Source organism: Pistacia vera, unplaced genomic scaffold (assembly GCF_008641045.1).
Source record: "Pistacia vera cultivar Batoury unplaced genomic scaffold, PisVer_v2 Contig345, whole genome shotgun sequence".
Classification (NCBI taxonomy): Eukaryota; Viridiplantae; Streptophyta; class Magnoliopsida; order Sapindales; family Anacardiaceae; genus Pistacia; species Pistacia vera.
This window is the reverse complement of record NW_022196163.1, coordinates 61227-83544: the sequence shown is the minus strand read 5'-3', so window position 1 is coordinate 83544 and position 22318 is coordinate 61227. Positions and strand designations below refer to the sequence as shown.

At 35.6% G+C, this 22318-nt stretch overlaps 5 protein-coding genes across 5 annotated transcripts; 2 read left to right on the top strand and 3 right to left on the bottom strand.

The window, feature by feature from the left end:
* Nucleotides 1-2523: 2523 nt before the first annotated feature.
* Nucleotides 2524-7053, top strand: LOC116138983 (zinc finger CCCH domain-containing protein 48-like). Its single transcript, XM_031424660.1, has 9 exons — nucleotides 2524-3270; nucleotides 3374-3469; nucleotides 3589-3678; nucleotides 3784-3885; nucleotides 4365-4511; nucleotides 4665-4784; nucleotides 4874-4933; nucleotides 6389-6486; nucleotides 6614-7053. The coding sequence occupies exons 1-9, from the start codon at nucleotides 2890-2892 to the stop codon at nucleotides 6753-6755; spliced, it is 1236 nt and encodes a 411-aa protein (XP_031280520.1). The 5' UTR covers nucleotides 2524-2889; the 3' UTR covers nucleotides 6756-7053.
* Nucleotides 7054-7743: 690 nt separating this feature from the next.
* On the bottom strand, nucleotides 7744-10296 carry LOC116138987 (sorbitol dehydrogenase). The gene is made up of 6 exons (XM_031424662.1): nucleotides 10122-10296; nucleotides 9903-9970; nucleotides 9365-9601; nucleotides 8461-8751; nucleotides 8165-8349; nucleotides 7744-8079 (listed from the first exon to the last, which is right to left on the bottom strand). Exons 1-6 carry the CDS (start codon nucleotides 10237-10239, stop codon nucleotides 7887-7889), a joined length of 1092 nt encoding a protein of 363 aa, XP_031280522.1. The 5' UTR covers nucleotides 10240-10296; the 3' UTR covers nucleotides 7744-7886.
* Nucleotides 10297-10718: 422 nt separating this feature from the next.
* On the top strand, nucleotides 10719-12727 carry LOC116138984 (L-idonate 5-dehydrogenase-like). Its single transcript, XM_031424661.1, has 6 exons — nucleotides 10719-11182; nucleotides 11324-11391; nucleotides 11501-11737; nucleotides 11833-12123; nucleotides 12221-12408; nucleotides 12508-12727. The coding sequence occupies exons 1-6, from the start codon at nucleotides 11065-11067 to the stop codon at nucleotides 12698-12700; spliced, it is 1095 nt and encodes a 364-aa protein (XP_031280521.1). The 5' UTR covers nucleotides 10719-11064; the 3' UTR covers nucleotides 12701-12727.
* A 1110-nt stretch (nucleotides 12728-13837) lies between these two features.
* On the bottom strand, nucleotides 13838-15823 carry LOC116138993 (pentatricopeptide repeat-containing protein At2g22410, mitochondrial-like). Its single transcript, XM_031424670.1, has one exon. It carries the CDS (start codon nucleotides 15818-15820, stop codon nucleotides 14015-14017), a length of 1806 nt encoding a protein of 601 aa, XP_031280530.1. The 5' UTR covers nucleotides 15821-15823; the 3' UTR covers nucleotides 13838-14014.
* Nucleotides 15824-19294: 3471 nt separating this feature from the next.
* LOC116138950 (UDP-glycosyltransferase 76B1-like) lies at nucleotides 19295-20917 on the bottom strand. Its single transcript, XM_031424629.1, has 2 exons — nucleotides 20419-20917; nucleotides 19295-20172 (listed from the first exon to the last, which is right to left on the bottom strand). Exons 1-2 carry the CDS (start codon nucleotides 20915-20917, stop codon nucleotides 19295-19297), a joined length of 1377 nt encoding a protein of 458 aa, XP_031280489.1.
* Nucleotides 20918-22318: the final 1401 nt, after the last annotated feature.

Sequence of the window (22318 nt, the reverse complement as noted above, 5' to 3'; positions counted from 1 at the left end):
AGTGCCAGATCAATTTGCAAGGTGCTAAGTTGTGCAGCTGTGGGGACTAGTCAGGGGTCTTAAGTTGCTAATTTAACATTGATTTTAGAGATTGGAGCTTGTATGAAGATTGATATTAAGGATTACATATGTCACACCAAATTATAGGTTTTGTGATTTTCAAGTATTGGGAAGCTGTATTGAAAGTACGTCCTATAGGATGGTCAGGCTGAAAGTCAAATTCCCAGAATGACCTGTGATTGCCCTCAAATTTTGAAGTAAAATTTAGTTAATTATTTTGTAGTTAGGTATTGCACTCTTAAATCTGCTATCCAAAGTTTTGGTTCAGTACACATAATAGTAATACAAGCACCAGTAAGAGGACAAAATGTTCGTTTGTATAACAAGGTTGATTGATACTAGGCAGGTGGCTCATTTGCACACCTAAAACCCTCTTTACACCCCTTTTAATAAAAAATTATTACTAACATATATTTTGCTTAAACACATCTTGTTTCATAACTCTTCTTTTCCAGTGAACAGCTTCTTTAATCCGATTTCCATTCTAGAAAAATAATCAATTTTGAATCAAATTCTCAAAACTAATATGTATTAAGCACCCACTTTGATGTCGGCCCAATGTTTTGAAAACCGGACGGACCGGCCTGCAGTCTCTCCGAGGTTGAGGGTCTAGGGGGGTATTGTTATATTTAAAAAATAGGGGTTAATATAATTTTACAGGGCTGTTTTTGCAATATTTAATATTAAGGACTAATAAATTTTTGGGCATAAATATATGAATTTTTGGGGATAATTTAATTTAAGGGGTATTTTTAAATACTAAATTTAAAAGACCAATTTGCAAAATTTTAAAAAAATTTGGAAAGCTGATGTTGTCGATCACCTGGTCACCGGTTAAATCGTTCGAGCCCTTGACTGGTCAAGGCCCAGTTCGGTTTTCAAAATTATAGTCCTTGTTGTTTTTACTTTGATTAACCAAATTATGGTATTAAATTTATACTTGTCCTTTTTCTTTTAATAAAACTTGTAGAAAGTTTAAGCATAAATTGTTTTTGTTAACAGTAAAACTAATACACAAAAGGCTTTAACAAAACAACTTCCGTGTGAGAGGGCTTCTATTTCTTAGTGCTTTAGTCTCACAGTGGCTTCTTCTTCTTCTTTTTTGTTTTTGGGATGATGGGGGTGTCCAAGTTAGTTTACGTGTACCTCAACTAATCTCTGAGCCTTGAAGTTGATAGTCAGGTTATCAGGTAAATCTCTATTAGCAACTTATGTGGATCGAACTCAAAACCTCTTAAGTAATACACTCAAGTAGGGGTGTTCAAAAGAACCGGTGGGGAACCCGGGGTTTGGTTTCGGTTCCTACCCATAAACAATCGTCAATGGGTAGGTTCCGGTTCCAAATTTTTAGAATCGTTACTGTGCGGTTTCGATTCCCGTTCCTATAGTTAGGAATCGGAACCGGAACCAGAACCAAGAATCGAGAATAATATAAAATTAAGTTAAATATTATGGGGTTAATAAAACTTTATAGAAAAAGTAATGTGAATAATTATATTTATATTTCATAACATTTAAAATAAGTTGGTTTGATTTTGAGAATCTACCTTTACAAAGTAATGGAGTTTGTAATTTTGAATTTATAATTTGCAATTTTATTTTCATTAACAAGTGCCAGGTGGGGGGGTATTTGTAAGTTTTTAAGAGTTTTTTGCCATTTTAAAAACTTTTGGGGGGGTCATGTAATTTTATAGGGTACCCAGAACTGGAACCGGAACCGCCGGTTCTGATTGTGGTTTCAAATTTCAAGGAACTGTTAGTTCCGGTTCCTTCAAAAGGTGTAGGGTACTCGGAACCGAATATCTATACTCAAGAGTCCTAGTTGACCACTGGGTCACCCAAGTAGTGCCAGTAGTGGTTTGCCATCTTCTATTATTCACTCTTGTTTGTATTTACAAATTATATTGTTTGATTAATGCTCGGAGTTTTGAAATATTTCCTTTAGAAAATGAAATTAAACTAGATACAATCCACACAAATACTATTGCTTCCTTTTATAATATATACAAATATATACTTATGAAATTTATTACTTTAATAAATATATCTAATTTCAATGTTTAAGAGTGGAACGATTAACTTAGTATACAATATATATATATATATATATTTTTGGCATTTAAAAATAGATATCATATGATAAAAAAGTAAAAAATATTAAATCATAAATCATAAATGCTAAACACACTAGTAATTATTTTTTATATCAGTTTATAGGACTTATATAAAATATAAAAAGGTATTGAAGATTATAAAGAACTTGCCAACTTGGAATGTTTTCTTTCAAATTTTTGTTTAAAAGCATTTTATTATAAAAATTAATTTATACATTTTTTAATAAGTATTTTTATAATAAAAATATTGGGTATATTATTAATTAACCTATCCGTTCCACAATCAAAATCAGCACTGACGAACCATTAACAGCACGTGCGTTCAATATCTTCTTACCTTCTTGGATGGTAATATCGTAAACTCCCAATTCATCTGTATCTTAATTTATACAGCTGATGCGATCTGCCCCAACCCCAACCCCTTCTCCTTCTCTTACTTCAATTCTACTTTCCACATAGAGCTCTGAGAAAGACGTATTAATTACATACACACTCCCCTCAATCGAATTCAAACACTTATATTATTAGATTAGGGTTTTTTACTTTAACAAATTTTAATTAAAACGATATACGAAATTACGATTGAAAGATTTTCATTATCACTACCATTAGGGTTTTTGTTATGATCAGATTGGGTTCAATCGGGCAAGTGTCAGATTCGAGCAAGTTTGTGATTGTACGGAACTATTCGTATTTCTGCCGTTAATAATTGGTTATGGATTTAGACGCGCACGGAGGGAACAAGCGCGTATTCCAGCGCTTGGGAGTTGGGCCTTCAACGACCGACACAAAGCAGAAAGTTTGTTTCCATTGGCGGGCGGGAAAGTGTAACCGATTTCCATGTCCGTTCTTGCACAGAGAATTGCCGCTTCCGCCGCAGACGACGGGGCCGGCCAACGGAACCACCACGAAGAGGTTTGCGAATTCGTCATGGGGTAGGGTTGGGAATAATAGTCGGCCGGTGAGGAAGATGGAGAAAGTATGTACTTATTGGGTTGGAGGGAAGTGTGGATATGGAGAGAAGTGTAAGTTTTTGCATTCCTGGTTTTTGGGTGAGGGTTTTAGCTTGTTGACGCAGCTTGAAGGCCACCAGAAGGTACACTTTTATTATATTTAAGATCTTTTTTTTTTTTTTTTAATTTTGCTGATTTTGGGTGGTTTTTTATTGATTGAATTAATGGGTTTATTGATTTGAACAGGTTGTGAGTGGGATTGCATTGCCATCGGGATCCGATAAACTTTATTCCGGAAGTCAAGATGAGACTGTGAGGGTTTGGGATTGTGCGTCTGGCCAGGTTTGTTCTTCTTCTGATTGATTGGTTTTTGACTTCTTGGTAAAAAGAAGAATTTCTTAATTCATCGATTTACAAAATATTTGGTGGTAAGAGAACTGATGCTGATGTTTTCTGTGTAGTGTATGGGTGTGGTTAATCTTGGTGGTGAAGTTGGTTGTATGATTAATGAAGGTCCTTGGATTTTTGTGGGTCTACCAAATATTGTCAAGGTAAATGCTTTTTTTTTTGTTTTTTAATGTAAAATTTACAAGGCAAGCTTAAGGTAGTGCTACTGAATGATACTTTCCTTCTTGGGACTTGCGCTGTCACTGCAGGCATGGAATACCCAAACTAATGCTGACCTCAGTCTTAGTGGACCTGTAGGACAAGTTTATGCTATAGCTGTGGGCAATGATTTGCTCTTGGCTGGTACACAGGTAATAATTTCTTTTAAAAGTAGATTATTCCTAGCTAAAGTAGATTATTCTTGTTTCTGTTTTCTCTGAATCTCATTTTACTTTACTTACTCCCATCTTGGCAAATATCTTTTTTTGGGCTTCTGTTAATTTGTTTTATGAGGTGGAGCAGACGTGTTTGAATGATCCACTGTATGTTTGAGGGAGGAAAATTGTGATATTCAATGTTTCTACAATTTTTAAAAGGATTTGTAATTGCTATGATATGTACTATGTAAAATTTGATGCAACCATTTTTTATTGTATTTTTGGCTTATATGTTGAATGCTTTTTTTCATCCTTGAAAATCCTTTCCAGTCATACAAGTATTTTCTGTTCCCTTTAGAGAAAAGGTAGTGCACTACAAAGGCCCTTGCATAAGTGGATGTGTTTGCTTCATCTCTCCCTTTTGGGAAATCAGCATATATTAATTGTTTTCAAATAAAAATCCCTTGGTGCAGGATGGGTCTATATTGGCATGGAAATTTAATGCTGCCACCAACGGCTTTGACCCGGCAGCATCACTTAAAAGTCACAATCTTGCTGTTGTTTCTTTAGTGGTTGGAGCTAATAGACTTTACTCCGGTTCTATGGACAATTCTATACGAGTAAGTTGGTTTTACCATCATGTGAATTTTTCTGTAATTGTCTACTCTTTTTAGTGGATAAACTTTGGTGATTCTCCAAAGCGCCATAATAGTAGTTTTTGATATGCTATTCATTCTCTCTTGTTTATCATGTTTTATTGTGGTTTCTTTCAGGTCTGGAGTCTTGAAACTTTACAGTGCATACAAACTTTAACTGAGCATACTTCAGTTGTGATGTCCCTTCTTTGTTGGGATCAGTTTCTCTTATCATGTTCATTGGACAAAACAATAAAGGTTTGTGCCATTACAATACTCATTTTGTTCTTTTTTCTTTTGGCACGAGTCATAGATTGTACCAATTTTAATTTATTTCTTTGGTGTAGGTTTGGGTTGCTACAGAAAGTGGAAACCTGGAAGTAACGTTTACTCACAATGAAGAACATGTATGTTACTTTCTCCAAATCTGGTTTTCCTGTGTTATGCATACCGGCTTTTGTATTTTAATTATGATAAAGTCAAAATCTAAAGTGGACTTTTGGTCGTGTCCGTGAATTTAGCTGTGTAGCCTTGAACCCAAATCTCATATTGATGTTATTGAGTAAACTCTCTTGGAATTCTTAAATATTTAGTCATGCTCATTGGAGTCTGCTTGATCAAATAATAAAAGAGCAGAGGTGGAATTTTGATTATTTAAAGATGTATAAAAAGATTTTATTGCACTTTTCCTATGCCCATGACACCTGATATTACGAGATTGGTTGCAACGTTCTGCAAATTTGCTCTACATGTTTACTCTGTGCACATGAGGGTTGTATTAGTTAGCAATCCAGATTTTCCTATTGTACGGAATCCACATAACTTGATTTTGTAATTTTATTTGATTTCTGCAATTGATTTCATTTATGAAGTTCTCATATAGAACCTTTATTTGTACAGTTGTAGTGTGTGCATTATCAAGTTAAAGCATGGATTGATTTAGATGTTGGAAAATTTGTTGGGCATAATAAGTTGAGGCATTTATTGACAGGGATGTGTGAAAGAACTTGGCTCTGGGCCTTGGCTCAGGTGATACTGTGGTTTCGGTAGATTTTAGGTTTGAATCCTGCTCAGCAGGATAGGGACAAGTATGATGTAAGGTTGGGATTAATTTCTCTCTACATCCTTATATCCGGAGATTTCTCTAATTTGAAATATGTATGTATTATATCCTTTCTGATTTTTCTTAAAAGAAGAGTATTTCATATATTGAGAAGAGTGACAAATTGTTAGGATGGTTCTTTTCGAAAATATATTTAGCCTGAAACATGGGATAGGTGTTTGAAGTTCCATTTAGAGGCAGAACTTTTTGATCTTTATGGGGTCGTCGGCTGCTAATTGTGGAAAGGAAGCAGCAAGACATGGGTCTTGGTCTCTGCTAGTGATGGATTATAGGTGTTCATGAATTCATAATTTTCAAGGAGTTGATGTACATTGAGCTTGTGATACTTTGGTAGTTGTAGGCCTTGATGTGCTATCTACTAACCTGTTTTGTTCTTATGTGGTCTGAATGATGAAAGTGACAGAGAGAAGTTATTTGTGTTGCGTGTATTGTATTGCTCCTGGGTGCACCTAGGAGTAAGCTCTTCATTTGGAAAATTAAGCTCAGTTATAATGTGAAAGCATGCTATTTTGGTCTCTGGCGGTACTTGTCTGTAAAGAAAACACCATCACCCATTTGTTTTTTTTCCTTCTTAATGTATGAATTAACTATGAATGGTTTGCACTTACATCTTTACATCTTTTCATATGATGATACTTGTTAATTCCTTCTCTTTTTTTCTCTTTAAAAAACTGTTCCAGGGAAAATTCAGGAATATTTATAGTGCTATTAGTTGATGATTATTAATTGCCTGGTGCAGGGGGTGCTTACTATGTGTGGAATGCCTGATTCGGAAGGCAAGCCAGTCTTGCTGTGCTCTTGCAATGATAACTCTGTTCGCCTCTATGATTTGCCATCGTGAGTTTTCTATTTAGCACTTTGTTATTTTTTTCTGAATTCCGGTCCTCCCCTTCCATCTTTCAAATCATTACCCCGCAAAATTGCTGCTCATCTTAACAGTTATCTTTATTGTATTCTGGTCTAGGTTCTCTGAAAGGGGTAAAATTTTTGCCAAGCAGGAGATTCGATCCATTCAACTGGGTCCTGGTGGTCTGTTTTTTACTGGTGATGGAACTGGTCAAGTGAAAGTGTGGCAATGGTGCAATGGACCAGCTGCCACGTCTTGATGACCTGCGACATTATATTTGTGGTCATGTATTTTTAATCTTCATTATTTTATTTTATATGTTGGGTTTCTTCTGATATGTAAGTTTGCGGTAGTAATTATAAGTTGAGATGTCATTCATGTCGTCCTAGCTGTAGGTATTTAGAAGCAACAACAGAACAGACCCCTCATCACCTTACTACTGTGTCATTATTTTTTAAGTAGCTGTTATAAGTTGTAACACTACCAGAACTCTACATATGGAGAACTTCTTACGGATAGCATTTCCGGCCTTTCATCAAATGTGCATTGTTTCAAAATTCGAGTGGTTTTTTGCTGAGAGACGCCTTGAATTTTCAGATGGCTTCCTCGAGTGATCATCATCACCTGTATGTAACAATTTGTTATGTATACGATAACTCAATGGAGACAATAATTTTGAGTTATTATATTTTGGTATTCATATTTTGCCAACTCCTTACCATTTTAAGATCAGCTGGAGGTTAGGATCTTCTTTGTCTTCATCTATTTATTATAAACGTAAATATTGCTCTTCTGTTTTCCTTTCTGATCCTTTGATCAGTTAGATAAAGTCCATTGTGCTTTATTAATTTATCATATGTCAATCAAAATGATATTTGGTCGTTAGTCAGAGAGTCGATTTGNTTTTGGTATTCATATTTTGCCAACTCCTTACCATTTTAAGATCAGCTGGAGGTTAGGATCTTCTTTGTCTTCATCTATTTATTATAAACGTAAATATTGCTCTTCTGTTTTCCTTTCTGATCCTTTGATCAGTTAGATAAAGTCCATTGTGCTTTATTAATTTATCATATGTCAATCAAAATGCTATTTGGTCGTTAGTCAGAGAGTCGATTTGAATGACATGACATGAAATTATCTTATGTTAATAAAGAAACGGTTGAGATTGTCTCTATCAAATACAGACCCTATATCTACATGTACATAATCTGTGAAGAGATACGTGCAATACAAAGTACAAACATTGAGAAACAAGAAAATTACAGAACTTCCAAAGCTTATCTTATAACAGAAAGCAACAAAGATATGAGCCCAGTTTATTCTATATTTGGCTCTAGTGTTCCCATAAAAGCAACTGAACTTCTCTGAGGCCTCTAAGCCATATCAGTATTTACAGATTAAACATGACCTTAATGGCAGTACCACCACGGGCACTAGTTTCAAAGGCTTCTTCCACCTCCTTCTGAGAGAACCCAAACCTATGTGTTATCAGTGGCTTAACGTCGATTTTACCACTTCTTATGAACTCCAAACACAGTGGCCATGTATTCTTGTATCGAAAGATCCCGATCACGTCGACCTCCCTGCGTTTCACAGAAGACTCAACTGACTTTAAAAGCAGAATAACTAAAATATTGTCAAATGTAATTTAAACATTAAATAAAGTACCTTGCAGCTGCTGGAGTTAGTGGAACGGTCATCTCAAGATGGCCCATCCCCACGAGGCACACTTTGCCGCCCGCATGAGTGGCACTCAAAGCTGTTGACATGGTTTTGTTAAAGCCTGCACAATCAAAGCTCACATCCACTCTCCCCATAGCTTTATGTATCTGTGCCACTTCTTCAGCTACATCCTGCAAAATACTTGAGTTAAAACATAGCAATATAATTCCTCAAGAAAGATCATAACCGTTATGCTACTTATTTGTTGGAACTTTAGTGAAGCGATATGAGTACTTGCATACCTGCAAATTTATTGAAACTTTGACAATATCATCTGCACCAAGATCCTTGGCAACAGATAAACGATAGTTATCCACGTCCACAATGACAATTCTTGGAGCTCCAAAAGCACGAGCTGCTAGCAGCGTGACAAGCCCTATGGGCCCTGCTCCCATGATCAATACATTTGTCTCTGGACCAATATTAGCTCGGCGGCAAGCATGGACACCAACACTTAAGGGCTCACACATAGCCCCTTCCTCCAAACTCACATTTTCAGGCAGTTTAAAACATAAGTCTGCAGGATGCACCACCTGTTATGCACAAGAATGCATCTTAAAAGTAGCCTCTAGTTTGTCAAAAAGAAACAATTTGATCACACCCAGGCCAAATAACTCTGATCTCTACTGTAGGTATCAAAGAAGAATGAAACAAAGCACAAAAAAGAGATAGCATTTAAACAAATGAAATCAATAATCAGAGCTATGCGTACAATAAGCCAGAAATGAACAGAATAGTCATCACATAGAACCCATATGCAGAATGCAAAGGCTACTGTCTTTACCTTATAGCCTTGCCAACATGAATGTCCTACAAAATCGCACATCACCTAGAGCCTATACACCCTGCAGTTAACACGACTATATACAGAAGCATAAGAACATTTTACTCCACAGGATCAATCCCAAATTTGTCAAAAACTATGCTACCTTTGCTAAAGGTCAAATTAGAGTAACACAATTGAACTGACCAGTATGTTTTGAAGAAGACTATGTATATTGACACAACTATACACACATTACAACCTTTCAAATGATTGTCTACCATATTTCTAATTGCTGAATGCACAATTCTTAAGGTAATAGTTAATTTCTAAAAGCACAGAGTCCAACAGACTATAGTTAGAAATGTAGCATTTTCGTTAACCTGGTTGGCAAGAGAACCATGAACCGGTGGAGTTGCAAAGAACTTCATCTCAGGACATAGATTGTATCGACCTTCTTTGCACAAATTGCATCGCCAGCAGCTGATCCCTGGTTCCAGGGCCACACGATCACCGGGCACTAAAGTCTTCACTTCACTTCCCACCTCCTCTATGATCCCAGCACACTCATGACCAATCACCATAGGCTCTTTCACAACAAAATCTGCACATCTCATGGTCTGAAACATACACAATATTCATAGAGTTCTCAGTTAAGAATCTCAAAATGAAAAGAAATCTGATTTGAGTCTTGCATACGACTTCATATGTTTAAAGGGATAAAAAACAAAAACTTAAAACTGAATCCAGTCTAATTCATGTAAAAATCCAAGACACAGAATTTGTCTCATAGTTAATAAATCCTAAGCCATTTAACAGAGGTTATAGGAAATAATTCTCATATAAGAAATCAAAATGAATTGATATTGATTTCATTTAACCAGATTCAAGAAGAGACATAAAAGAGCGATATATGTAGACCTTGAGATAGTGAACATCACTTCCACATATGCCAACAGCTTTCATTCTAACTCTGACATCATACGGTCCTAAAAGTTTACGAAGATTTAATCAGTTTCAAAGATAATATATTCGCCAAAAACACTCTTAAATAAACTCAAAAGTAGTGATAAGGTAGCAATACAAAACTTGAGGAGACTACTAGAAAATAACAAAAGAGAAAGAAACATAAAAAATTACCCAGAGGAGGGAGGTTGAAAGGTTGAATCTTGAGGGTGTTGAGACTCATAAGCCAAGCAGCCATGTTCACCTCTTCTCCATCCTTCATTTCTCCCAGTGACATTCCTCCTTTCCCCATATTTGCTTTGCTTCTCCAGAGACGGTGTTGAGACCAAGCTCTTAATCTTGAAGCCACAGAGTTTGATGATTTATAGTGGAGGATATTATTTGTTTAAAGTTTCAATTTTTATCCTACAAAAATGTGAAGAAGAATAGTTTATGGGATATTATTACAAATTTAATAGTGACATGTCTAGGTGGGGCATAAGCTCTCACTATTTTGTACATATATATATGTGGAGATGATTGGTTTAATGGTTTTAGTGTTTGTCTGACTCATAAACTTTTATCTTTTTGTTATTAATTTTTTAAGGTAAATCCATTAAAAATATTATATTTATAGTAATTGTAATAATACGCTTCCATGTTTTTTCTAAGAGTAACTGTCAACTGCGAACAACTCATCGTATGTGGACACAGATGGAAAAACAAGGATGGTTTGTTGATTTGAAGTTTCAACAGCAACAGATGATGTTATGAAAAACTGATCCATCTCAGTTTATCTTCTTTGTCTCTATCCATCTCTAATTTCTTGAAGATGAATAGTCAATGTCTATCCATTTACTTGATCAGTAAATTAATTTTTAACGGTTAAATTGCAATATACCTGCTAGATATTGAACATAAAAATCAGGATATTACTCTACGAAATTCATAAAGATTGGTGGGAGGGAGACCCTTTTTAAAAGTGATCACTAAATCGTTTGTTGGGTAAGCATAAAACATACAAGACAAAGGAAAGGAGGACTTTTTAATCAGAATCCACTCAGCTACAGTGCTTCACTTCTGAGAGAATAAGATACAAACACTACTCAGAGAGAGAGAGCGAGAAGGAAAGAGAGAGATGGGTCATAATGATGATGAAATTAAGATAAGCAGGGATGAAGAAGAGGAGAACATGGCTGCTTGGCTCCTTGGAATCAAAACTCTTAAAATTCAGCCATACCGATTGCCTTCTCTTGGTATATAATTTGCTCTTCTTCTTGTTAATTTTTATGCAGAGATACACATTCCAGTTCAAGTTAATAACAGGGAAATTTCTTAACTGACGTCTTAAGTTAGAGGTCTTACTTTCATGTTGAATAAATTATGTGTTGTCTTAGGCCCTCAAGATGTAAAAGTGCGGATTAAAGCTCTTGGTATATGTGGAAGTGATGTTCATCACTTCAAGGTTAGATGCTCTTCTTTAATTCTGCAACTCGTTGTTTATATAAAAAAAAAAAAAAAATTAGCACGATTTTAGAACTTAATGCCTACTTAATAACAATGCTGTTTAACAGACAATGAGATGTGCAAATTTCATAGTGAAAAAGCCAATGGTAATAGGGCATGAATGTGCTGGTATCATAGAAGAAATTGGCAGTGAAGTTAAGTCCCTAGAGGTGGGTGATCGTGTAGCACTGGAGCCTGGTATCAGTTGCAGGCGTTGCAATCTTTGCAAAAATGGTAGCTACAATCTTTGTCCTGAAATGAAGTTCTTTGGATCTCCTCCAACTAATGGTTCTCTTGCCCATAAGGTGATCTTGTGTCTTCGCTTTCTCAAATTGATAAATTTCAGTATACTTCAGCAAATTGAGAAAATGAAAACATGTTTGTTTTTCCATCCTACCAGGTGGTGCATCCAGCAAACTTATGTTTCAAGCTGCCGGAAAATGTGAGCTTGGAGGAAGGGGCGATGTGTGAACCTCTGAGTGTTGGGGTCCATGCATGTCGCCGCGCAACCGTTGGTCCTGAAACTAATGTATTGATCATGGGATCAGGACCGATTGGCCTTGTTACCTTGTTGGCTGCTCGTGCATTTGGTGCCCCTAGAATCGTGATTGTTGATGTTGATGGCCACCGTCTATCCATTGCTGAGAATCTTGGGGCAGATGCAACTGTTCAAGTTTCAACACTCGAAGAGGTTAATTCTATTGTAAAGCATTTGAGGCTAAAATGAAAATCCTCGAGCTTTAAATGGACGATACTGTTTTTACTTTTGTTTTGATTTTATTTTACAGGATGCGGTTGCTGAGGTGGTAAAGATACAAAATGCGATGGGTTCAGGCATTGATGTGAGCTTTGATTGTGTTGGGTTCAACAAGACGATGTCAACGGCTTTGGCCGCCACTCGTTCGGGCGGCAAAGTTTGCCTCATTGGGCTGGCTAAGAGTGAGATGACTGTTCCTCTTACTCCAGCTGCTGCAAGGTGAGCTATTGCAACTGTTAGAGATTGAATGTGGGAAATATATTTCAAAAGAATTTGAAATTTGCATAGTTGTAATTATGGGTTTTTATTGGTTGATAGGGAGGTGGATGTAATTGGTATATTCCGGTATAGGAATACATGGCCGCTCTGCCTTGAATTTCTGAGAACGGGCAAGATTGACGTTAAGCCATTGATAACCCACCGGTTTGGCTTCTCACAGAAAGAGGTAGAAGATGCCTTCGAAACTAGTGCTCAAGGTGGCAATGCCATCAAGGTCATGTTTAATCTGTAAAAATAAGTAGCTCAAGCGGGAGAGAAACTAATGATATTATGTACCAAGTAATTAATAAATGATGACTGTCAACAGGCTAACAGCAGCTTGCTTATCAATAAATCATCAATCCAATAAAGAAGAAATGGTTTTGCTCCCAATTTTACATCTCAAATCTTGTCAATAGTTATCTCATTAGTAATACTCTTCTCAAATTAGCAAGAATCGCATGTCGCAATGAAGACTGCTGCCTACTTCCTATCAAATAACCTCATTCCATGCAAATATTGCATTTTCACGAGCCTCCCTAAGATCTAGAAAACAGTATTGATAGACACAAAAAGATCTTCACATCCAAGCACATGGAGAACAATCGGAGCATTCAAACCTCTGAAGGAAGAATCCATCTTTCACTCTCCAGCCAGCTGAAAAAAGAAATGATAAGTTTTCTGTCAGCATTTCAGGTTTTATTTTCTTTTTCATAGTCTCCATACCAACCAAATGGAACAAATATCCAGGTGTCTTCACAAAATTAATGGTTTCACTCTTCACCAATTCATATGAAACCATAAATTTATAAAAAGGAATCTACAAATGGCATTTGATATTCATTATAAAAGTTGTGGTATCACTACCATATGTAAAAAGCATTTCTATGGTAGTTGCAAATGTTATTCTTCAGCTTAAAATGCATTCACATGATCCAAACGAAGACCTCATTAAGAAAATTATTCTCCACAACAACAGGACCTCAAATGGACAAGGGCCTTGAACTTATCACTGACCCTTTTTTTGGGCATCCACGCACAAAATTTATATCTTAGCATCTAGACAAAATATGATGTGGCCCCCTGGCCCAAGAACTGCTAGTATTCCATGACCATGTACATTGTGCCTTGCTTTTGGTGTGTTACCCTCACCATCCAAGAAATCCTCGAAGAAATTGTAAGAGACTTTTTTTTGTCACAGCTTTTCAAGTAATAGAACTGTCCCCTCATATAACTCTTGAGCTGATTCATCACAACACTTGAGCAGTAATCTATTGTAAAACCATCCTACTTTCAAGCTGGATGAGCAGCTCTATCAAAATTTATTCTCTCAAGGATTCCAATATAAAACTCCCAAGTGTTCTTCAATAACATGACTTCTGACCTCCAACTTCCTGAACTTTTGGAACAAAACCATAAACAAATCATCCATGGGCCAATACCTATCCGGTTGATGTGAAGGTAAAGCTCATTTCAGTATTTTCAGGACTGTTGCCCATTCACTAAATTATCAGTTACAGTTGTCGAACAACTCCTCTTCAGTTTAGATAGACACAGTTCCTTAATATTATGTTGTGATGCCATTTACTTCAATGGAACTCCAACCAGATGGCTTCAGCACATCAATCTCCTTCATCAACTCTCTAATGTTTTGAGCATCATCCCATCTATCTGAACCTGCATAAGTATTTGACAAGAGAATATAATTCCCACTGTTGGAAGGATCCAATTCAAGAAGCTTGTTTGTAGCAATCTCAGCAAGGACCAAATTTCCGTGAAGCTTACAAGCACTCAGCAATATTCTCCATACTACAACATCTGGATCTATTGGCATTGCCTTCATAAACTCATAAGCTCTCTCTAGATTGCCAGAGCGGCTCAAAAGGTCCACAACACACCCATAGTGTTTCATTTCTGGTGTTAGTCCATAAACAGTTTTCATACTTCCAAAAAATTTCAATCCCTCATCGACCATTCCAGCATGAGAGCAAGCTAGCAAAATCCCAACAAAAGTTCCATGAGTTGGCCGCACACCTTCTCTCAACATTTGTGTGAAAAGCTCAATTGCATAATCAGCAAAACCATTCACAGCAAGGCCTGAGATAACTGAAGTCCATGAAACAGAATCCTTCTTTTTCATTTCATGGAACACCACTAATGCCTTCTCAACCACCCCGCATTTGCAATACATATCAATAAGTGAATTCCCCACATATATATCTGATTTTATACCATGCCTTTGTATATATTCATGAATTGCCTCTCCCACATCCAGTGAGCCCAAATGAGCACAAGCAGAAAGAACGCTTGCCACTGTGATTTCATCAGGCTTCACCTTGGCGAACATCATTTCCCTGAAAAGCTTAATTGCCTCAGCAAATTGGTTAGCTTGAGAGTATCCTGTGATCATAGAAGTCCAAGATATCACATCCCTTCTAGGCATCATATCAAAAAGTTTCTGCGCTTCAACTAAACGCATTACTTTCACATAACCCTTGATCACAGCATTCCAAGAAACTACATTTTTATAACGCATTTGATTAAAAGTCTCCCGAGCCAAATCCACCAGACCACGCCGTCCGTACATATCTATCAAAGTATTTCCCAAGTAAACATCAATCTCTATATTGTTTTCCTCAATATACTTAACCATAGAATCTGCAGTACACCAGCTGCCTAAATAAATACAAGCTAAAATTACTTTCACCATTGTCACTGCATCAGCCTTTATATTAGCTTCTTGCATTGAATTAAATAAACCCAATACCTCTTCAAACTTATTGCACTGACTATAACCACAAATTAAAGAATTCCACGAAACCAAATCTCTGTTACACATCTGATCGAACAGTTTATGTGCAAAACCTAAATCAGCACATAATGCATACGTGTGAATCAAAGCATTCGAAACAAAGAGATAGGATTCAACCCCAAGTTTCGTAGCATGGGCATGGAACTTCTGACCATGAAAAACATCCTTAACACGAGCGCAAGCCTTGAATACAAATATAAAGGTCAAATTATCACCAGCCAAACCTTGGTGATACATATTATTGTACATATCTATTGCTTTATTCGGCTGGTCACTTTGAGAGAAACCACGGATCATATGATTAAAAACCAACAATGTGGGTCGTTCAAGTTGATTGAAAACTAAATGTGCTTTGTGTAAATAAGAGGGAGATTCTGATAAAGCGTATGATTTGATAACATGAGATACAGAAAATGGGTCTTTGTGGAGTCGGGTTCTGATGAGCTGTGCGTGAAGCTCTTTAACGGAGTTGATGGAGACTATTTTCTTGCTTATTCGCTCTAATTTCGGGTTCGTTGAAGAGGTGGTGAATTGACGCTTTATGTGTCTCGCGAGTTTCATGAAGATTGGCAATGGCTAGAGAAGAAATTTTGAAGTTTTCGGACGAAGACCAAAGTTCGTTAATTGTTTTGCGTAGCTTTATCTTCAACACGGATCGGGTGGCCCACGAAGCCCAAGTTTTTGCTAGGAGTGGGTTAGTAGGATGAGCTAAGCTGGGCTGGGCTATCTAACATAGCATTATTCTTGAGTAAATGTTATTTAATAAATATAAATATAAATAACACTAAATTTATTAAACACCCTAAAAGTCCGATAAATCAAATAAGTCAAAAATATGAAAGGTGATCACTTTATAGGACTAAAAAAAAAAACATATAGGTAACCCACCCAAATTGTTAAAGTCTTATATTACAGCCACAAGACTGGTGACTTAGGGTGTGATTTAGGAAAATATTTTTGAAGAGGTGGAAGATGGATTCGAACAATGAAAATATAATAATATTGAATATTCTCATTAATCGTTCTTGCTTATGGTGTGATTTAGGAAATTTAGTTTAAGTAACCCTATTTAAACTACTTTAAGTTTTAGATATACAAGACAACGATAAAGAAGAAAAAATATTTTAACATTCATCTCACGCTAAATTGATATGCCAAGTAAAAAGATATTTTCTTATTTCTCATTGAAGTTTATAAGAATTTGAATAGGAAATAAGTTGTCTAAGAAAAAAAGAACTTGAGGTTTTATTAAAAAAATGGAAATGGTGACTGAAATTAAAAAAAATAGGGATGATGGGAAAAATATTAGAGGAGGGCAATTATGAAATGAAATTTAAGATATTTATAAATTCAATTTTTAAAATGATTTTAAATATTATTGGGGCTTATAAAGAGATTCAAGAGGCTTAAATAACACCACTCTTATTCTTTTCCCACAGAGTTGAAAACCTAAGGATATTGATTATCTGAATTTTTATTAAAAAAAAATATAAATTAGGATTGAGATTGAGATTGAGATTAACCATTGAAAATTTAAAAAAAAAAAAAAAATTATCATACAATTGAATAAGAGTTACATCTCATTTTAGGGTTTGGTGATCAAAGGTTTGACACCTTTTGAATTATAAATAATGTAGGTGACTAGATCTTGTACCATTTGAATTAGAGTAAAGAACTGTTTCCCACCCAAGGTTTGCCTGAATAACCTCTTCCCCCCAAAAAGTTTTAAAATACGACTTTCGCACCCAAAGTTTATATTTCGCTACTACCCAAAGCCAATTCCGGTCAATTTTGATGGTTAAAACTCTCTCCATCACCACCATTTGAACATCTTACCTCTTTTCTACAAAACCTCTCTTACTTTAGTACCTGATTTCTCGCATATTATCAGTCACTGCAAAGCTAGGATTTTTTATTCTTAGTTGATTTTCGGTGGCAATTTTTCAATAGGTCACCACCATTCGATTCACTAGCTTCCACTTTACAAATCCCCTCTTACCCTGGCTCTTACTAAATCACCAAACGCCAGTTAAGAAAGTAAAGTATATTTTAAGTATTAATGGGATATAAACTTTGGGTAGAAAAGTGGTATTTTGAAAAAATTTAGTAGAAAAGTGTCATCATTAAGGCAAACCTTGGGTGGGAAAAAGTCGTTTCTCTTTGAATTATGTGCAGCAATGCAACTAACTTGTCACAATAAGGCATCTCCAACCCAGCGCTATTTTAGTGTAAAAACACCAAAATAGCATGAATCTTACCTCCAAACCAGCGCCAATTTTTGCACCAATTTGGTGCCCATCTACAGTGTCATGCCAAATTTGGTGTAATACTGTTTATGCACACCAATTTTGGAGTGGCACTGTTCAAATAGTAACAAAAATATTTTTTTATTTTTTGTTATTTGTATTTAAGTTAATTTGATTATTATTTATATAAATATTTATAATAATTATATAATTCAAAAAATGATGAAAAATTAAAAACAAAACTTTATTCAATACAAATATTAAACTACAATAACTCAAAATAAAAATTAACACTAATTTAAAAACACTAAAATTAAAATAAAATACATCATAAACTAAAATAACAATTTAGTATTCTGGTAGATTAGCTCTGGATCCTCTAAGATCATCAAAATATTATAAAGAACTAGAGTTATTTTGNTAAATATTATTGGGGCTTATAAAGAGATTCAAGAGGCTTAAATAACACCACTCTTATTATTTTCCCACAGAGTTGAAAACCTACGGATATTGATTATCTGGATTTTTATAAAAAAAAATATATATAAATTAGGATTGAGATTGAGATTAACCATTGAAAATTAAAAAAAAATATATATATCATACAATTGAATAAGAGTTACATCTCATTTTAGGGTTTGGAGATCACAGGTTTGACACCTTATGAATTATAAATAATGTAGGTGACTAGATCTTGTACCATTTGGATTAGAGTAAAGGACTTTTTCCCACCCAAGGTTTGCCTTAATGACCTCTTCCACACAAAAAGTTTCAATATACCATTTTCGCACTCAAGGTTCATATTTCGCTACTACCCAAAGCTGATTCCAGTCAATTCTGACGGCTAAAATTCTCTCCATCACCATCATTTGAACATCTAATCTCCTCTTTACAAAACCCCTCTTACTCTAGTACCTGATTTCTTGCCTATTATCAATCATTGCAAAGCTAGGGTTTCTTATTCTTAGTCGATTTTCAGTTGATTTCGATAGTGAATATTCAATCGGTCACCACCATTCAATTCACCGGCTTCCACTCTACAAATCCCCTCTTACCCTGGCTCTTGGTAACTCGTCGAACGCCAGTTAAAAAAGTAAAATGTATTTTAGGTATTAACGGGATATAAACTTTGGGTTGAAAAGTGGTATTTCAAAAATTTTTTTGTAGAAAAGTGTTATTAAGGCAAACCTTGGGTGGGAAAACGTTGTTTCTCTTTGAATTATGTGCAGCAATGCAACTAACTTGTCACAATAATGGAATGGTAGTTGGAGATAATATCTTTGCCAATTCCCAAGGCAAGATATTTTATCTATTTTCATATAATTTCAGTTTGCATCAAGTACATGCACAACTTGCTCTCTATGTATATAGTCTTTTTCCTAAATTAACTTAATAGTAAGAGACGCAACTCTTACCCAATAGGAGATTTGAAAGTACCAATTTCTTGATAATGAAATCGACATTCATTCAGTGGAGCTGGAAGAAGAATGGTTCTTTGTCTTGTGATAATACAAGCACATCATTATCATGCTTTAGCCTATAGTTTCCCGGGTTCAATTATATATGAAAACCAAATGTCTTTATCTTATCTAGTAAGTGAAAATTCAGTTCTAAAAGTTCATCATTTCAGAAACCAGTTTTTACTTAAGCCAGAAACAATGATATGGCAATTACATATAGATATCACCTAATGTTGAACTCCAGAACATGCTAAGTCCTTTAAAGTATATAAGAACAAGAGTTCACTAAATTGAATCTGGAGTATGTTATCTAAATAAGTTTGGAATGCCTAGAATGACAATATGTAATTGATCAAGTTTTCTAGAGATTGATATGAAGACCCTCCTTGCTTTAGACAAAGATCAACTTTCTCCTTCAAATACACAATTCTTTCTCTCATTTCCTGGCCCTCTGCTTCCAGCATTACTGTTCTAATTGCCTTTTCTATCTCCCCTCTCTCCAGCTTCCTCTCCAGGTGCAACCCAACTTTCCAAACGTGACTAACATATCTTGCATTCACCATTTGGTCACCAAAACAAGGTTGGCAAATCATGGGGACAGCTTCACATATACTCTCCAATGTGGAGTTCCAGCCATTATGAGTCCAAAAAACTCCTGTCGCAGGATGAGCTAGAACTTCTTGTTGGGGAGCCCATTTCACAATATGCCCCCTTCCATCCAGCATTTCTAGGAACCCTTTTGGCAATGGTTCAATCCATTCAGCTCCGCGGACTAATCCTGGTCGAACCACCCACAAGAAGGGCAACCTGCAATTGGCTAATCCCCAGGCTATCTCCAACAGTTCAGTCTCGTTAATAGCAGCAATGCTTCCAAAGCTCACGTAAATTACGGATTTAGGCGGTTGCTTGTCTAACCAGGGAATGGAGCTTTGGTCCTGTGATAGCAAGCTGCTTGAGGAAGCAGGAAAGTACTTGTGCAATGGACCTACTGGGAACATTGGGATTGGAAATTCCTTGTGTAATGTTGCCAGAGAAATTTGTTCAAGGTCCTGAAAAGAGTTCCATATGCATCCTGAAGAGACCTTGGTCTGATTAGTCATGCCTAATACCACTTGGTGAAGAGTCTCGGGAATACGTGTTTCGAACACTGGAATATCTTTGACTCTTAGGGGTGGGAGCTCTGGCACTGGTGCATCCGGTTCACAACCTGAGGGATAAAAAGATGCAGAAAAGCAGAAATAAGAAATAAATCACTTCAAAGATTGTACCTAAATCTCTTTCGAGCTTCAATGGAATATTAATTCTTGATTGCATACTAGAAAGAAGAACGACACAACCATCATTTCTACTGTACTGCATGTAGTTTCAAGTATATATCAATCAAGCTACAGCTTACCCTGGAAGAAATAGTAACAAAAAGAGAACAAATAGGGATAGAAACAAAAGTTTTCACCTTCTGCGGGCATATAACCCTTTTCCCGTAGAAGTGGAAAGGCAGCAAAAACAAGAAAGAAAGAGACGCTATTTGTCCGTAACACTAGTCTTGGGATCTTAAGGCTTTGAGCAACAGCTTGGGTGAAGTACCAGCCGGCATCCGTGATTAAGCAAGCAATACTTTCCCCCTCAACAATATTTGACAGCAACTTAGCCAAACAATCCTGAAATGGCGCCGCACACTTAACATTGAGGAGTGAAAGAAGAGATACTATATCCGCAAAGGAGGCTTCACTTTGCGACAAGCCATCGGGGATTGAATGGAAAGAAAAGTGAGGGTAGTTAGAAGAGTTTAGAGAGTTGAAGTTTGTATGAATTATAGATATAGAAAAGCCTTTGTTATAGAGAATGCTTGCAAGCTGAAGCATAGGATTGATGTGGCCTTGTAAAGGCAAGGGAAAGAGTATAACTCTTCGTCCCTTTCTTTGTTGCAGATGAAACTCTCTTTGGCTCCCCATAGCTAGAAAATTAAGTTTGTTTTTCCTGCTTTGGTTTTCAGTCTTTTATGTATGCAGCGATGTGGATAGTGGAATGAAGATAACATTAACTGTTTTGCCTAGAAAACTTGAAAGTCGTCAGAGTAGGTTTTCCGGAGCATGCATTGAATAGTAGCAAATTGCATGTGAAATTTTTTTCTTGCTGATTGAAACATCTCCATCACTTCATGAAACAACTCTGGGAAGACAACAAAAGCCACCCCATACTCACGAAATCAAAACTAAAGGATATTTTAATTATATTAATCTAATTTGATGATATAATAAAATATTTTATTTTATTTATTTTAATGAGGAAGTGTTTGTCAAATGTCTATTTATAATACTTGAATAAAACTGTGAACTTGGACTGTTGGACACTTGACAATTTGGTAATACTGGATGGGAGTTACAGTTCAGTTTGGCCTTGATATTAGGCCAGTATAGAAACAAATGTAATATAAAAAGAGTGTATTTAACAGCAAGGGTTGTACAGTGGATTAATTTTGAAGGGCGACAGGATTAGGGTGGTTCCAACTTCCACCGAGAACCGCCCACAGGTTCACGGGAAAAATTGCTAAGAACAATAAGTCAAGAGAGTGGATGGGAGCAACATTTCAAAAGCCATAATAATTACTATTAGAATCTGCGTCTGTTAACTCTTTTGATCTTTCGTCACAATTTTGACAGTTTTACGTTTACTTTTTTATTAAACAACCGATCACATTTTTAATCTGAAAGTTGAAGAGACTGAATGTATTTATTTATTTTTATTGTCTAATTATAATTGTTGTATTATTTATTTTTATCAATATTTTGACACATATATTCTTATGAAGTTAATTTTATATTTTTACTTGCATGATAATTATATTATTATAAATTATGAAAATCAAAATAAAATACAGACAATTATATTAATGGTAACTATGTTATTACATTGTGTTTATATAGTAAGTAAAAATTTATTATAACCAAAAAAAAAAAAAAAATTTAAAAACAATTAAATTAATTAGATCCTTGAATCTCGCAATTGTTATATGAACATGTGATCAATTGTTCTAAACAAGTTGATTACATAATTGGTTTTGATTTTTGGGCTATGATAAATAAAGAAGAAAAAAATATATGCAAAGGTTTTGATAAAAATGGAATTATATAAATTTGATAAGGATATAATTGACAAATAAAAATGTTATCAATTTAGATGTTCTAGTATTAAGATAAAAGTCAAGTTTTTTGGTTTTTTTGGCTTTATCTAATGTTCTGAAACCCAGATCAATCTGATCGGGAACCAGCAGCCTCTCTAGTCCAATTTAGGTTTCAGGGGTGTTTATGCTAGATTTCAAACTTGTAAGGAAAAATGATAGTTTTCTAGGGATG